This window comes from Eurosta solidaginis, chromosome 3, assembly GCF_040869045.1.
Source record: "Eurosta solidaginis isolate ZX-2024a chromosome 3, ASM4086904v1, whole genome shotgun sequence".
NCBI classification, from domain to species: domain Eukaryota; kingdom Metazoa; phylum Arthropoda; class Insecta; order Diptera; family Tephritidae; genus Eurosta; species Eurosta solidaginis.
Genome location: NC_090321.1, coordinates 244770895 through 244787954, shown reverse-complemented (window position 1 = coordinate 244787954; position 17060 = coordinate 244770895). Strand labels below are relative to the sequence as shown.

At 32.8% G+C, this 17060-nt stretch overlaps 1 protein-coding gene across 6 annotated transcripts in view; it reads right to left on the bottom strand.

Moving 5' to 3' along the window:
* Window positions 1-10286: 10286 nt before the first annotated feature.
* The window catches only part of scb (scab), a 256100-nt gene continuing 249326 nt past the window's right edge, over window positions 10287-17060 (bottom strand). For all 6 annotated transcript variants that reach the window (XM_067775771.1, XM_067775767.1, XM_067775766.1 and 3 more), the window contains one exon: window positions 10287-16535. In XM_067775771.1, coding sequence (XP_067631872.1) covers window positions 16413-16535 — 123 coding nt within the window. In that variant the 3' untranslated portion in view covers window positions 10287-16412. The remainder of the gene's footprint in view (window positions 16536-17060) is intronic.

Sequence of the window (17060 nt, the reverse complement as noted above, 5' to 3'; positions counted from 1 at the left end):
AGGCTATTTCGGTATAATTTCGGAAGCTTTTCATGATAATTATAAGACTGCTTCGGGGTCAATTCGGAACGATCCTGTCATCGTTTCGAGATAATTTCAGAAGAATTTCGAAATTTATTCGTGGTCATTTCGGTATTGCTCGGTATGCGCAGTGCTTCTTTCACGATTGTCTTGGGATCGGTTTGGCACTTTTCCAGTATAATTAGCGAACTATTTTTGCCATAATTTCAAGATCATATCTGAATTGTTTTCAGAATAATTGTGAGATCATCTCGAGAACTTTTTCCATTTTAGATTGGTATTTGTATTATTTAAGCAAAATTTTCAGTCATTTAGGGCCTATGTCTGTGAACATTATGGTACTACATTTAATTTTAGCCTTACTTTTATATTTAATATTTGAATGTCGGGTCGGAGATATTTGTACTCCTTTTTAATTTTTTCTACAAATTTGCGGGTCAACATTTTTCAAGGCAAATGAACTTTAACTGAGAACCTTTTCATGACAGAAATAGTCCCGGACTATGAAAAAACAGTTTTTAAAATTTTTGATGTTGCTTTGCCCGTGACTCTTACCCAGAAACTTCGGTGTGGTAAGTCGTCATATTATAAATATTTGGGTTCAACAGTTTGCTTATTCAAGAAAATACAAAATCAATGATGCACTGATGATACCCGAAACATTCAGAAACATATTAAAAACTGCCTCCAGGGTAATTGAACTGGCGAATATGCTCCAAGAGTATTAATTCAAAGCTTCTGCATACAAAGAGGGCGTTCTAGTACTGGTCCCGTATTTGCAATATTCAACTCACCTTTTAGTGGGGAAATCGTCACCATTTGCATTAAGAGTATTTCAAAGATCAAATTATTTCAAAAAAAAACTGTTCAAAGTAATTTCCTAACAAAAAATTTAAAGCCCGACGATAAGAAATGTATTTATTATAATGTAAAAAATTATGTGTACCGTTTTTACTGCCGTTTTTATTTTAAATCGCACTTATACGGATATGTTTATAACAAGCCAACCTAATAAAACCGCACTGCGTTTTTTTAGCGCAGGCAAACAACCGGCGTTTTTTGCCCTAACCCAAATAAGCATGCGTTGCGACAATGTAAAGCATGTGTGCAAACGTCAAATCTAAATGTCACGCAGAACAAAAATTGGAAATCGAGTTAGGTTTTCACGCAGCAAATTCAATTTGGGTTGCTCTCATACAAGTTGTATGTGCATGAGACATTTTTGACAGCAAATGACTTGCGTGCGTTTATATTAGGTTGGCTTGTAAGTTCCGCTTTTATTCACTCTTAAAAAAAACACATTTTTATCGCCAGCCTTTACATTACTTATGCAAAAAGTTGGAAAAACTGTCAATTTTTTTAGTTGATATTTTTTACTTAATAACTCAAAATGAATCCAAACATGACGTACTTGTAAGTTTACCTCATTAAACGTATAAACGTATGTATGTCATTGTGAATGATGACTAAGTGTGATATCCTATCTGTCAACTGCCTGACAGGATGTTCGTTTTGACAGGGTGTTCAATATGGCGGCGCCTATCTTCAGCGGGTGATAGAAAGAGATACAGAATGAGACAGCGATAGTCAATTACAAATCAGGTGATCCAATCACTTTAGAATTTTGACGTCTATGCAGAAGATATCACACTTAGTTATCATTCACAATGATGTATGTATGTGCACAGCTCAATGAAAACCTTTGTCAGCTGCTGAATTTAAAACATTTTCGGCATAAAAAATACTTATATATTTGTTTTTAAATTTATTTTTATCCGTCAAATTTAATGTACATATATTTGTAAGCAAGATCTCTAGTATCCTAAGAAAACTGATGCCGTCAGTACTAGCTTATATGTAAACCAAAATTAAAAAAAAAATAAATTATATATTTAAACATCTAGCTATACAACTTTTGCGCACAATGATACAAAAAAAAATTGTTCTTATTACAACAAAAAATTGTTTGCCATTAAAGCACAATTTTATATTCATGTAAATATTATGTACTTACGCTTATTATTTTATTGCATTTCTTCTTCGAAAATTGCTCATATTTTCAATAAAAAACTGTATTACGAGTTCAACAAAATTTTTATTTGATATTTTTTATGTTAAATGATTTTTTATTTCGCAAAAAAAGGGGAAACAGTTTTATCATGACTCAATCACAAGAGGTTGGCTTGGTAGACAAAATTATTGAGAATTGCAGCTATCTTGCTCCCAAGTTGAATTGACATCCATTAACTGTGTTGTTTCTTTGCAAATTTATAAAAAGTAGTAGCAGTAAAAATAGGACGAAACAAATTTTGAATTGTCCCCGAACTGCATAACAGTATTATTTCTGATTTTATGATTCATTATTTTTTTCTCGGACGTTTTGGCAGCGCACTGTCCTCAAGTGGCCCGATGAAATCAGACTAATCCTGTTATTTTTTTGTTTTTTGTTTTTTGGTTTTTTAATTCAAAAGAAATGGGCTTGAAATCGATCCATTTAAAAGTAGCCATAAATAGTACACCTAGCATTTCTCTACGACTTGCAAGGGTAGAAAGATTTATTAGTTTTAACCGATTAGTGTAAGGAGGAAGATTATATGGAGAGTCCCATTGAAGATTTCTCAAGGCGAAAAGTAAAAACTGTTTTTGAATTGATTCTAGTCTATCCACATGAGCTTGATAACGCGGATTCCAAATTATCGATCCATGTTCTAATATCGGCCTCACCGATGATGTAAAAAGGGTTTTTGTAACATAAGAATCACTAAACTCTTTTGCCCATCTTTTCACAAATGCTAAATAAAACTCCTCTTGCTTTATTGACTGTGGCATTAATATGAGGGTTGAAACTAAGTTTGCAATTCATTGTAATTCCCAAGTCGACAAAAACATCAACCATTAATTGTGTAAGAAGCTAGCTGTACGTTTCCACGTGAAAAACATATGAATTTACATTTTTCATAAAATTCGCATTACACCAAGTAACTAAACAATTTAAATTCGCCTGGAGTACAGAACGTTCTTCAACCGACGCGTATGACTTAAACAGTTTTACGTCGTCGGTATACATTAAAATTTTAGAATATTTTATAGTTGTGGAAATATCGTTTATAAAGAGCAAAAACAGAATTGGACCGAGATGGCTACCCTGAGGCACATCGCAGGGAACATCGATGACATTCGAATAAATGTTTTTAAAAATGACTCTTTGAGTTCTAAAGCAGGATGTACTAGTGCGGCTGAACAAAGAATAAATTGGCGTGAGCAAAAGCTGCTTTCTTTCTAGCAAATCTCCGTAAGCCTACGTGCCTACGAAACGAAAATTATAAGATTATTTAACGTCAAAAACTCGACCAGAAAATCTACTCACGTAAAAAGGCCATAATTAAATACTAGAGATGCTCAAGAAAATATTGTAGTGATTGTATATATGTCACCCGGCCTATGAAAAGGTGGTTTATGACTCAAAAAAAAAGAAATTGCGAGAAACAGCTGTTAAAGATAACCAATGCGTTTCTTCAGTTTCTTAGTAGTTTTCTTTTTTTGAGTCATAAGCCACCTTTTCATAGGCCGAGTCACATATTGGAATTTAGGGCCGCGATCGCGGATGCAACTTGGCAGCAATTCAAAGAGTGTGCTGAATACCTGTCATGTCTTTGTGTTTTAAGATTATTTTCAATGGTTTCGTAAGTAAACTGTAGTATTTGGCGACGACGAACCGACTTTGAAAGTTTAATGCTTATCTGTTAAGAAAAGATCAACTTCTTTTTCCTTTCTACGTTCAACATCTTCAGTGTAGCAAGACTGCTCCTTAATGCCCTGCAAAATTGCCATTGTCAAAATTTATTTTTACTATAGGTTTATTGGCATCGGTTAATGGTGTCTTAATCTAAGAAATATGATAATTACATAAAAAAGCAAAAAATTACTAAGAAATTATACAAATAATAAGTCACTTAGTCAAAACGTATCCAAAATAAAAAATAAAAATCCAAAAAGTTCATTAATTCACCAACTCTAAACATTTATAGATTATGGAAATAGCGAAAAATCAAAAACTAATTGGTTGCCTATAATATGGTTATTAGACTGGGTCGATTTATTAACCCATATCGCGCCATCAATTTTTCGATAGGATTTGGGCTCAGTTAAAAAAATTCCACTACGCATACCCAAAAAAAAAATTTTCAAACCTGCGAAATTTCTTTTTTTTTACTTTTTTATACTCAGTTGAGCAGAGCACACAGAGTATATTAAGTTTGATTGGATACCGGTTGGTTGTACAGGTATAAAGGAATCGAGATATGTAGATATAGACTTCCATATATCATAATCATCAGGATCGAAAAAAAATTTGATTGAGCCATGTCCGTCCGTCCGTCCGTCCGTCCGTTAACACGATAACTTGAGTAAATTGAGGTATCTTGATGAAATTTGGCATGTAGGTTCCTGAGCACTCATCTCAGATCGCTATTTAAAATGAGCGATATCGGACTATAACCACGCCCACTTTTCGATATCGAAAATTACGAAAAATGAAAAAAATGCCACAATTCTATACCAAATACGAAAAAAGGGATGAAACATGGTAATTTGATTGAAATTGGGTAGGTGAGTTGAACTTTTGACGCAGAATAGAAAATTATTAAAATTTTGAACAATGGGCGTGGCACCGCCCACTTTTGAAAGAAGGTAATTTAAAACTTTTGCAAGCTGCAATTTGGCAGTCGTTGAAGATATCATGATGAAATTTGGCAGGAACGTTACTCCTATTACTATATGTACGCTTAATAAAAATTAGCAAAATCTGAGAAGGACCACGCCCACTTTTAAAAAAAAAATGTTTAAAGTAAAATTTTAACAAAAAATTTAATATCTTTACAGTATATAAGTAAATTATGTCAACATTCAACTCCAGTAATGATATGGTGCAACCAAATACAAAAATAAAAGAAAATTTAAAATGGCACGAAATATAACTTTAGAAAAAACCTTGTAAAATGGTTGTCACACCTACCATATTAAGTAGAAGAAAATGAAAAATTTCTGCAGGGCGAAATAAAAAACCCTTGAAATCTTGGCAAGTATTACATATATAAATAAATTAGCGGTATCCAACAGATGATGTTCTGGGTCACCCTGGTCCACATTTTGGTCAATATCTGGAAAACGCCTCATTAATACCTTTAATTTGATACCAATATCGTACAAACACATTCTAGAGTCACACCTGGTCCACCTTTATGGCGATATCTCGAAAAGGCGTCCACCTATAGAATCAAGCACCACGCCCTTTTAAAATACTCATTAACACCGGTCATTTGATACCCATATCGTACTAACAAATTCTAGGGTCACTCCTGGTCCACCTTTATTGCGATATCTCGAAACGGCGTCCACCTATGGAACTAAGGATCACCCCCTTTTAAAATACTCATTAGCACCTTTTTTTTGATACCCATATTGTACAAAAAAATTCTGGAGTCACCCCTGGTCTACCTTTATGGCGATATTTCGAAACGGCGTCCACCTATAGAACTAAGGCCCACTCCCTTTTAAAATACTCATTAACACCTTTCGTTTGATACCCATATTGTACAAACGCATTCTAGAGTCACCCCTGGTCCACCTTTATGGCGATATCTCGAAAAAGCGACCACCTATACAACTACCACCACTCCCTTTTAAAGCCCTCATTAATACCTTTCATAATAATCTGCTCGCTTTCCCTTTTTAACTTTTTTTGATCCATTTTCACTTACTAGTATTTATTATTATAAATAAAATAAACTTCTTTCGCAACTTATAATATTTCCACACAACTTCCACACAACAAGGATGACTGATCATCTCGTGCAAATAATCGATAATTGTGACAATAATCATAACATCGCATTTCTGGTGTTATTGGAATCGTTTCACAGTCGAATTCTAACCTAGTTCTCTCACCTATTTTTCAATTCGAAATGCATTAGAGAACTACATTAGAATTCTAATGTAAAGCTAAAGGGTTCGCTTGCACGCGTGAATTGCGTTGTATTGGAACAGAGCCTTCCCTCACTGGGCCGCCATGCAAAGTAACTTTGGTCTTGTCGCAGCAAAGAGTACTGTTGCTAGGAAGTGATTGAAAAGCTAAAGTGTGATGACACATAAACTCCGGGTTTACTCTGAGATTCTAAGAGAAGCAAAATGCTGCGACTAGCATTTCTTGGGTATGACCCTAATAGAAGCAGTATTTCCTATGGGCAGATAAAAATCGAAACGTTGGAATTCAGATAAGGCTGAACAATAAAAAAACACAAATTAGTGTACCATATTCTTTATTTAACAATAATAACAGTGCTTAAATACTGGCAGTATATAACATTCCAATTACCAGTTAATACAAAAAGGCTCGTATCGAGAAAAATCTTATTTGCTTTTAAACTATTCTTCTTCTGGTGTAAGAAAACAAGTGCCGGTATCATTTTCCGACTTAAAATAATTAAGTATGAAATACCTTTTCAGAATGTGTTGAAGCGGCAGGTTCTTCAATATATCTTTTAGCGAGTTTCGACAGATTGGGAAATATTTTTTCATGATCTTGCCCCCAATTTCTGGCACTATGAAGATAGTTTATTTATTCTTAGAACACATAGCGTTGAAGTTAATATTCCTTCCTTGTTTCATTCTCATTAACATTTTCGGGACACGCTTTTTTATATTCGAGTAAACGGATATTCATACGAATATCCGAATTTTCCGTTTATGTTGATGGATATCCATATAGCCAAATTTTCGCATAGCTATTCGGATGATCGAACATTCGATTTATTCGGATAGTTGGAAAATGCGGATGGAACTCACAGGCCTAGAAATTAGTATAGTATTTTAATTATAAACATTTTAAAGGAATAATTAATTGAATATTAAGTGTACATACATTTAACTGTGACTTATCGTACTTGTACCTAAACTACTAAATCAAATATAAAAATTTTTTAAATAAACTTACTTAATTCCTGATAAATTTGTAATGCCATATGTCTGCGAAATGAAACTTCATATGTATATGTATCTACTATACACACATACACAGCTTACATACAACGTACAAAGCTATGTATAAAATGATAAAAAATCAAATTTGTACACTGTAGTACAAAATAATAGAATACTTAAATACGGACTATATATGTACATATGTATGTAAGTATTGCATGTTCTTTATAAAAAGAAAAATTTATAATTAATATGATAGTACGATAAAAAAATATAAAAAAAAAACACTGTAAAATCAAATGCCTAAATATATTTGTATATTTACCATACATGCATAAAACATTCATACATACTATAATATAGTTAGGTGAAATAAAATTTTACATTTGCCGCTGACGCAAAAACAAGTAGAAAATAATAACAAAAAATTTGCAAATGAAAGTCCAAAGAATTAATTTTTTTTAAATTCAAAACAAAACAGAAAAAACAGTAACAGATATTTATCTTATTAAATGTACATATTTATATGCATATGTATGTATACTTAGCATATGTAAACAAATAGAAAAGTTATATCTTATATTTAGATGTACATACTTATGTGTACTTAAACTTATGTATGTATGTATGTATGTATTTACAATAATAATAATTAGAATGGAGGTCACGATAATGAAAAAACAGGAAAATAAAGTTTGAAAAATTACAAGTAGAAAAGAAATTGTTTTTATTTTTCTTTTCTTATAGAGCTGAAAGGCTTCACGAGTAGTCAGTGAGTACACTGAAAGAAAAAGACTAGTAAAATCAACCGAAATACGTGTCAATTCAACCGAAATATCTGTCAATTTTTATCCATCGCAACAAGATGTTGAATCAACTGCGCACAAATCGTTGATTCGTAATTGACCGTTTTAGTAGTCAAATGCACAAAAAAAGTTGTTGCGACAAAAAAAATAAATATAAGGCGCGATAACCTCCGAAGAGATCTAAGGCCGAGCTTCTCTTCCAATTTGCGTCGTGCTCTTTTCAATTTTTCCTACAAATAGGCGGAACGGGACCTACTTGCTTTATGCCGACTCCGAACGGCATCTTCGAGGCAGATGAGTTTTCACTGAGAGCTTTTCATGGCAGAAATACACTCGGAGTGCTTGCCAAACACTGCCGAGGGGCGACTCCGCTTAGAAAAATTTTCTTCTAAGTGAAAAACCTTATTTCTAAAATTTAGATGTTGCTTTGACCGGGGTGTGAACCCAGGGCATTCGGTGTGGTAGGCGGAGCATGCTACGATCACACCACGGTGGCACTTACTAACCGAATTTCAATTGGGCGCACATCAAATATGCTGGCACACATTAAACATTGTACACTTTATTACAAAACTGTTTCTCAATTCTTTCAGTTGCAGCTCAGCTAATTCTCAATTTCTTCTCCCGCATGTAGTTGCCACACTTGATTGTTTCGAACAAAACTTTTAGTATAAATGTTTGACATAACATTTTATATAGAGAACTTGTAAGTTATAGAAAAGTAAAGAATTAAATCGCAGGAAGGTAATTCACCACTGGAGTAACTTTACATGTAATTCGGCAAGTTTAATTTTCGTAACACTTTAAGTTGAAACGATTCCAAAACAACTCAAACTTTTATGTTGTCGGAAACATCAACATTAAAAATGGATGTTTTTATTATCTTATTAGATACGTTCGCGTGAGCGAAAATTCGTAAAAACTTGAACAAAATGTTACTAACTTTGGAAAAATCCTGTTCGTTCAAATAAAATTTTTGCAACAAGAGGGCGCAATTTTGGATTTCGCTTGGAGGAGAAGTTGCAAAATTGTACCCGATAAATAGGTGTCCCGGTATCTCATAATTTTTTGCACAGTAAATTCAAAGAAGGGTTTTTCGTTTTGTATTGATAACTGAAAAACTAATTTTTGTTGTTTTGCCATTTGGTGGGTTTTTTCGATTTGGTGGTTTTCTTATTTTGGTGTTTTTTTTTTTCCTTTTTTAACAAGTGGCACCATCGTCATAAGTACAAAGTAGAGAGCGCAGTGAGTGTAAAATTCTCCTTGAAATTTGCTCATGTATTGACTGTTGATCGCTGTTGAAATGACTGTGTTAACAAAAAAATCAGTTATATTGATTAGGAATCTGTCAATTTTACATAATTTTGTTAACTTAAGAGCGGCAATTTCTGTTCTGTTGAAATGACTAAACTAATCTGTTCGCTCGACAAAGAACTCGGTCGAATTAACCGTAATTCGCGCACATTTAGTAGAATAAAATTTAAAAGTTTTGCAAGTTGTTGATATCATATTGCAATTTGGAAGAAATGTGGTATTACGCCTGTTTTAGAAAATGTTGCTTAAAGGTTAAATCTTAACAAAAACAACGCTATCAGTGCAGATATGGTAGTGAAAAGAATGAAAGAAAAGAATTTTAATCGTATTGATCCGAGGAGATTGGCGGAGCTTATCTTACAATTTGTGTCGTGCTACTTTTAATTTTCCCTATAAATTGACGTGACGGGACTGATATTTTTATCTTATACCAACTTCGAACGGTAACTGCAAGGAATTTTTACTGAGAACCTTCTTATGGCAGAAATACACTCGGAGTGTTTGCAAAAAAAAAAACACTCTCGAGGGGTGACTTCATTTACAAAATTTGTGTTTTAATTGTAAAGATTGAAGCTCATACAGCTCATCGTAGATATTCGCCGTTGGCATCACGCCTAGGACCATAGCACATTCCGAGAGCTTTTCTCTCGCATATCCAGAAAATACCCTCTTAGCAAATCTTGACTGAAAATGAAGCGAGCAAAACGGTAATGGGGTTTTCAAATCAATTTTAACCTATAAAAGAGACATATATATAAACGATTATCCAAAATCTTATAAGTGGAAATGAGAGAAAACATCACAAATTTTGAAGGAGCGCGCTCTCTTTGCGGAGGTGATTAAAAAAGTCTGCCATATGGCTCCTTACCAAGGTTTTAGTCAATTAATTCTGCTAACGCTACTATGTGGAGATCAAAACGAGTTAGATATTGTGTTAGCAGAATTTGTTTCCGTACCAGGCGGAAGGATTCAACTTAATCCTGGGATTTATGTTAAATAATAACTTTGTCCTCGTGGCAATACGCAGATAGCTCGTGAGTCAGATGCACAGTGTATATTCCCTACAAGAAAAGTGCCAAATTATTTTATTTAGAGAATATTTAAAGATAGTTTTAGGCATATGAAAATCTATCCGACTTGAAAAATAATTTCCGATTATTATAATACTTGATTTTAAAAAATTATTTTTTATTTTTTACTGCGATATTTTTACATAAATCACACACATTTGCTATGTAGTATGCATCTTAATTTAGATAGTTTAATTTACAACCTACTTAATTTATAAACTAACAAAAATATTTTATTTAAGCTTAAAGTGAATTCAATGAAAAAACATCAAAGTCTTTACAATACAAAAAGAGTTTTTTATTTAAAATGAACATATTTTTTTAAATTTAAATTTAATAAATTTTAAAATGAACATATGTAATTATTGTATATACAAATTTGATTTCTACGTTAGCAAATACATGCACAGTCAATCACAAAAGTTAGTATACAGGCTTTTTTTACTATTTCCAGTAAGTTTAGCTTCAGTTAAGTTACTTTCGATATATTTTTGTAAAAATTTGTGCCAATATATATCAAAATTGAGGTTTACAATTTTTATCAAAATTCGAAAAAATTTCATACAAATATTCAACTATTCATTCAGAATTTATAGAAATTTTCTGAATTCTGTAAATAATTTTTGCTACTATTTTCTTAAAAAAAATTTTAATAACACTGTGTCACACCAAAAAAATACCAGGGAAGTAATACCATTTTTCTAGTTGATCTTGAAGATTTAAGAATGACTACATACAAGATTTTCCCCGGACACTTCCAAAATCGTGCCTTATAGGTAAAATACCGGTCTTTCGTACCTATGGAACCTACGAGCCTATAAATTTTTTAGTTGTAAACCGATTCTCAGTTTATTTTCGGATTTTATAAGAAGAGACTACAATCTTTTCAACAATATGCATATCAACTAGGTAGACTTAACAAAACTGTGAAAATTTCCCCAATGAACCAATTTCTTTTTACCTTTTTTCGCATTTTGTCAACTTTGGTACTATCTGTATGCACTAGTTCAGTGATCGTCACCCCATAAGCGCTTTCACGCAATTGTTTTTGTAAAACGCTCAGACAAGCGCACCGCATAGGCAAGCGCACAACCCTGCTAAAATCGCGAATACTCCGTGCATGCATGTATGGAGTACTCGTTATGGACCAACCCAAAATTAACCACAATTCATAAAAAAAATATGGTCCAATTAACATTGCGATGTCCTAGGACGGGACCATATACTCCAGCTCCGCATTACATCAGAGTAATCCATGGAGTACCCACAGTCCAATAAACATCGTGTAGTGATTACAATCGTTAAAAACAAGCAATGACCGGCTTACAATATGTTCGTGTAGAAACATGAGTTGGTCCATTGCTGCATTACAGTGGAGTATAATGGTAAGTACTCCAGTGGACCACATGATCCAACAATTTTTGCAGGGATGTTCGTGTAGAAACATGAGTTGGTCCATTGCTGCATTACAGTGGAGTATAATGGTAAGTATTCGAGTGGACCGCATGATCCAACGATTTTTGCAGGGCACACATCCCCGCGCATGCATTCTATCCTCTCGCCAACAACCCAATGTATTCTGATGTGCCCATTAGGAACTAAACTGCTATAATTTCGTGTAAAATGACTTTTGAAGTAATATTTTTGGGTATATTTTTGGTTCACCTGTACATAAAAATTAAGCTTTGTCTGATTTATTTAATAATTACATTTTAAATAAAATTAAATTTTAATTGAACGTATGTAGAAGTATTTTTAAATGCATTCAAGAAAGCAATGCGATACGTTAACTTTGAAAGCTACCAAGTCCGACTGGGTTTGTGTACGCGCCATTTCTGCTCGCTGATTGGTTGTCGCTATTTTTTTAGAAAACAAAATGAAGAATAGACATGCACTGACAGAAATTTATTTCGTCTCACTTGTACTTAAAAATTGAATATGGAATATACATATTAGTGAAAACTTGAAGTAACAAGATAATTTAAGATTACCACTCATTTATCTAATAGAATATAATAAGTAATAGCCGTTTTTTAAAACGGTTTTATTTAGCTTGACTCTGTGTAGCGAACAGAATTTTGTAATCCAAATTTCAGTAACCTCTCGATAAGCTACAAGCTTGAAATTTGGAATATAGTTCAGAACTCGCTGACAGTGCAATAATAAAAAAAAGTCCGACTGGCGGCGCATGGATCGAAATATTTCAAAAAATCGTATTTCTGGTCCGATTTCGTTTATATTGGGAACACATCATACATACATAAATAGAAAGGGCCTATGAAAAAAAAATCGCTTCTAAGTGACGCAAGGATCGAGATATTCAAAAAAATCGTATTTTATGAATTTGCGAAGTTTTTACAGTGTACTTTTTACTAGCTCCACCACTATTTTTTTTTTTATTTTTATTTTTGGATTTAAAGTAGGTGTGGTCACGCTTGCATAAGAAGCTTTAGGCAATCCCTGCACTAGTTTATATGCCGACTTTACCAGCCTTGACTTGCATCAGAATTAAAAATTAATTATGAGTTCAATGAGTATTCGTTTTCTTAAATATATTCAAAACTGACTGAATAACGCAGTTTTCATGAAAACAAAATTTGAGAAAAATATAAAATTGTATCAATACGATTTACTTTGCAATCGTTGTCTAATATGGCTGTAACTTATGTAGTTTTCAACCGATTCTAGGCTTTTTACAAATTTCGGATAGGCAAACCATCATGCTTTAAAATGACATACATAGCTTTTTAGATATGTTATGAATTTGTGTGTATTTAGCCAGCAAATCGCATGACAAACAAATTTGGTTTGTTGGGTGAATACATAAAAAAACACTCATAATCTAAGAAGTGTGTATGTCAACTTAAAGAATGAAGTTTTGTATATCCAAAATTGGTAAAAAGCTTAAAAGCGGTTGAGAACTACATAAATTGCAGTTATGTTATGGCGTTGTCTATTCCAAACCGAATGTTACCCTGATGCCTTTCTGTGATTCTCTCAGAAGTATGTGTGTTCATTTGTCAAAGTATTTTCATCTGAAAAATGAAAAGAACACTATTACCTATAATTTCAGTCATTTTGCAGAGCCGTCAAGTAACCCAATTCAAAAATGACGACAACACCAGTGTAACACTCATTACAGAAAAGAAAACGCCATTAGACAACAATTTGCAAGTAAAAATTTCGCAGTCGTTTCGATAAAACTTTATATTTTTTTCAAAATTTGTTTTTATGCATAATGCAATAATAAAGGTGATGTCAACAACATACCCTCACTTTTTCGGCAGCTCTATTTGCCAGTATTTACGTGTATTTAAAAAGTAATCCATTTTGATTGATTCATTTTTCGTACAAATTTTTCAAAGAAATTAGTTTTCTGCAAAGTTTTGTCTATATTCTGTTAGGGAATACAAAGTTTTGTTAATCTTTTTGTCTAAAAAATTCTGGTAGCGGCTTATATAGTTATTATATCTCTAAACGTAAAGTAAAATGTACTCCGGTCGTAGAATTTAAAAGCAGTTATGTATGATAAATAACCCTCTAAAATATGCATGCCGAAGTTGTCAGAATAAGTGAAAACGTCAACGGGATGAGAACACATTCATTTCATCATGGTTGTCATGAAAATTTTAATAACTCAGTCAGTTTTCAAAGTAATTTAGAAAAGTGGACGCTCATTGAACTTATAAATTATTTCCAGTTCTGATGAAAGTCAGGATTAGTGAACTCTGCCTATAAATTAGTGCACACAGATGACACCAAAGTTCACAAAATCCACCAAAATTGAAAAATCTTTCATCGTTGTGTTAATATTTTTTAGTTAATATATATCGTCGCCCGCTAGCCAGAACCATGAATGTGCAATTTTTCCCATTTTGTGTTAGAGGCCTCTTTGGATTACCCTTTACATTCTCTAGGTTCTACTTAAATCTAGAGCTTCCTACGTACATGAAAACCCCAATAATTTGCAATGCCATTTTCACGAATGTAAAATTCAATCACACAAAGTTAAGCCAGAAAAATGAATGTGGCACATTGTGTCATACAATATACATATCGTTGATATAGCTAAACAATTTTAGAAAAAAATAAGAACATCACATATTCATATTTTCGAATGCTCGGTGAAGAATTTTTAATAGATTAATATCCGAAAAAAAAAATTGTTGTTTACTTCAAGGCAAACCGGTTTATTCGAAGCCGTTGCCTCTTCCCCAATCATAACTAAAATACTTGGAAAAATTGTGTGAAAAATTGGTTATACCAAAATAATATTATTCTTTTTATAAAAATCTCGAGGGCAACGCTTTTGCCGAACCCAACATTTCAGTAGATTCTGATTCTGATGAGAATAAGAACTAGTTCTATGCTTGCAATAATATCTTAAATAAAAACACATTAGTGTATATGAAATTGAATGGAATGTGTAACTTTTTTCATTTACACACATACTTTCGATAAGTCAAAGCCGCGAATGTTTTCCCAAGTACTGTGATGCTCCGAATCCCCATCGGCCAACAGAATTGGCCTGGCAGGCCTTGGCTTGGATCTAACGTTATTTAAAAATCAATCTGTAGTGATTTTTTACGTCTTTTGAGGTTAAGGCCATACCATGAGAAGTTGGGCCAATTCTTATAGCTTATTCGGATTCAGCGCGTCAAAATGCATAGAAAGCATGAGCAGGTTAACCTAATCCGACTACTCTTAATTTTTTTGTATAGATGTGTTAACAAAAAATACATCAGCTTTTTAAATTTTTGTTGTGCCAGAAAAATGAATATGCAAAATTTCGGAGAATAGAAGGAATGCGAGCAGAACAATTATCTCAGTTAAAAGAGCATAGTGTGAGTATAATATATAAGTACATTTTTACACTAGAAACTGAACCTTTTAATTTTGAGAGAGCAATAAATTTTGAAACTCGATTACCCAACATTTTGATTTAGTCACATTCATGCTTCTGGCAAGCGTGCGACGTTATATCACTGGAAAGGTATAAATTTCTTCTTATAAGATCTATAAAGAAAAGAAAGAATCGGTTTATAATCAACAAAGTTATAGTCTCGTAAGGGTACAAAGGTACGAAAAAATGTTTTTTTACCCGTAACTCAGACTTTAAAAGTTTTCGTGGAAAATCTTGTATACAGTCTTTCATAGATCTTGAAGTTCTAATAGAAAATTTTGTATTTTCACTTTTATCTTTTTTAACACTGTGTAATCGGTCTTCAAAACTTCACAATTGTATGTAAAACAAACTCAGAGTTAAGAGCAGTTGAAAGTATTTATGAAAACAATTTTTCTTAAATTAGTAGATACGACTCAAAAAGTTGAAGATATACTTTACTTAACTATGCACGTGGCAGCGTATATTAAGAAAAGTTTTCTTAGATATATTTTTACATAAATTTGTAAAAAAAAAATAGTTAAATAATTTTACTTTAATATCTACAATGTAGTTTATATATAAATTAAAATAAATATATTACAACACTTAAATCGATTGGTTCATTTGGTTTTGTCTTTTTTAAATCTTATGATTTTTTGTATGCCAACATACATATTTGAACACGTATGTATGTACATATTTATTTGTAACTAAATTATATGTACAATATTCGTATGCTACTGTTAATAAACAAATGCAACACTGGCACCTTTTACGTTACTAGGGGTGGGCAGCTCTGAAGTTACTTGCCTAAGATCATTTAATTAAAGCTTGCGATTTCGCAAACTTGTTCAAGAAGAGATTTATCGCCTCGGCTTCCCGCAGGATGCATTGGCTGTTTTATATAAAGCTTACGATTTCTTTTCAAGTAAAAAAAACGGAATGAAAAGAATACTGTCAAAGAAGCGATTTAATTAAATTTCGTAAAGCTTTAGCGATTAAAGAGTATTTCGTGATGCAATAAACTCGCGAGAAGCTGAGTTCTCGGTTTCTCGGGTCTCGAAATTCTCGCTTGTATTCGTAAGGTCTAGTTTTAATTACATTATTTTCTTCTAATATGTTTATATTTTTTTCGTTAACTTGAACGTTTTTGAATTTTCAACTTTAAGGACACATCACCCCTCTTAGTAAACTAACATTATATCTACATTTTTTTTTATTGCAAAAGTATAAACTGCTTTACAGCTCCACACAAATTTATTGCTATGTGATGATAAAGCCTTTCGTTTCGAATTTATTGCAGCGTAAAATTTGAAAACTTGCTGGAAATATTTTATCTTAATTTCTTTCGGTAGTTAAATTTTCCGCTTCTGGTTCGACATCATCCTGGGTTGGTCTTGTTGAGCCTTGATGTACTAATGCGTCCATTTCCTCTTTTTTCGCGCGTTTGAAGAAACCGGCCTGGAAATAAATAAAACAAGTTTTTAAGATTACAACAAATACATATAATAAAATAATAAATAATGTTGTACTTTTATAAGTAAATGACAGCTAGGCTTGCTACATAAACAAACACACTAAACAAAAATCTTTCATATACCTCGTTAACGGCCAATTTATCATGACACACCTAGATGAACAGGAAGCTAACAGAAAAATCTTAAATTTAGAAGTTACTGGCAACCAATTCAATACCGAACTCTATACTCGATATACTAACCTTCGCTAAAAAGCGAGACAAAACTTTATAAAAACTAGAAAACCCGGCAGATGTTGTCCTGCCCTAAATTTGGCCTATCTGCATACATTTTAATAAGCTTTTTCCGTCTGACTCTGCCCTCCCCCCTCTTCAATTTTTCCTAATCCTTTTATTCACTCCTCCCTCCGTCTTTTTCGCTTCATCTATCTCCATCTTCGTCTCATTCTCTTTCTCAATCTCCTTCTCTCTTTTCTCTTCTCTCAATTCCTTCTCATTCCTCTGCATCC